Source organism: Hippocampus comes, unplaced genomic scaffold (assembly GCF_001891065.2).
Source record: "Hippocampus comes isolate QL1 unplaced genomic scaffold, H_comes_QL1_v1.1 scaffold249, whole genome shotgun sequence".
Lineage (NCBI taxonomy): Eukaryota > Metazoa > Chordata > Actinopteri > Syngnathiformes > Syngnathidae > Hippocampus > Hippocampus comes.
Window position 1 is genome coordinate 2,064,782 of NW_017805035.1, and position 317 is coordinate 2,065,098.

Genomic DNA, 317 nt, shown 5'->3' on the forward strand with positions numbered 1-317 from the left:
TGCGCGCCCCCCCCCCCCCCCCCCCCAACACTGTTCTTTTGTCTCACAAGTCGCTGCGGTGGACAAACCAGTTCGGAAGCGGACCAAAGCCATGTTTTATTGATCCGCAAGAACAAAGACGTCTTTGGTGAGTCGCAAAGCACCGAGTCGGCGTCATCAATCAATTGGGCGCCGCGCCGCGCTTGAAACATTTTGCAGAAGGTGCACGCATTCACATGCTGGCAGATACGCCGCTCGGTGACATTGTGGACCTTTTGTGGCTCGTTATTAACCAACATGTGCTCTGGGGGGGCCCCTGGGGATGGGGGCCCAGGGGG

General features: G+C 58.4%; 1 protein-coding gene across 1 annotated transcript in view; it reads left to right on the top strand.

Annotated features, from left to right (window-relative positions):
• nr2f5 (nuclear receptor subfamily 2, group F, member 5) overlaps positions 1-317 on the top strand; it is a 62,544-nt gene that overhangs the window by 20,368 nt on the left and 41,859 nt on the right. Inside the window, exon 3 of the mRNA XM_019863793.1 lies at positions 51-127. Coding sequence (XP_019719352.1) covers positions 51-127 — 77 coding nt within the window. The remainder of the gene's footprint in view (positions 1-50; positions 128-317) is intronic.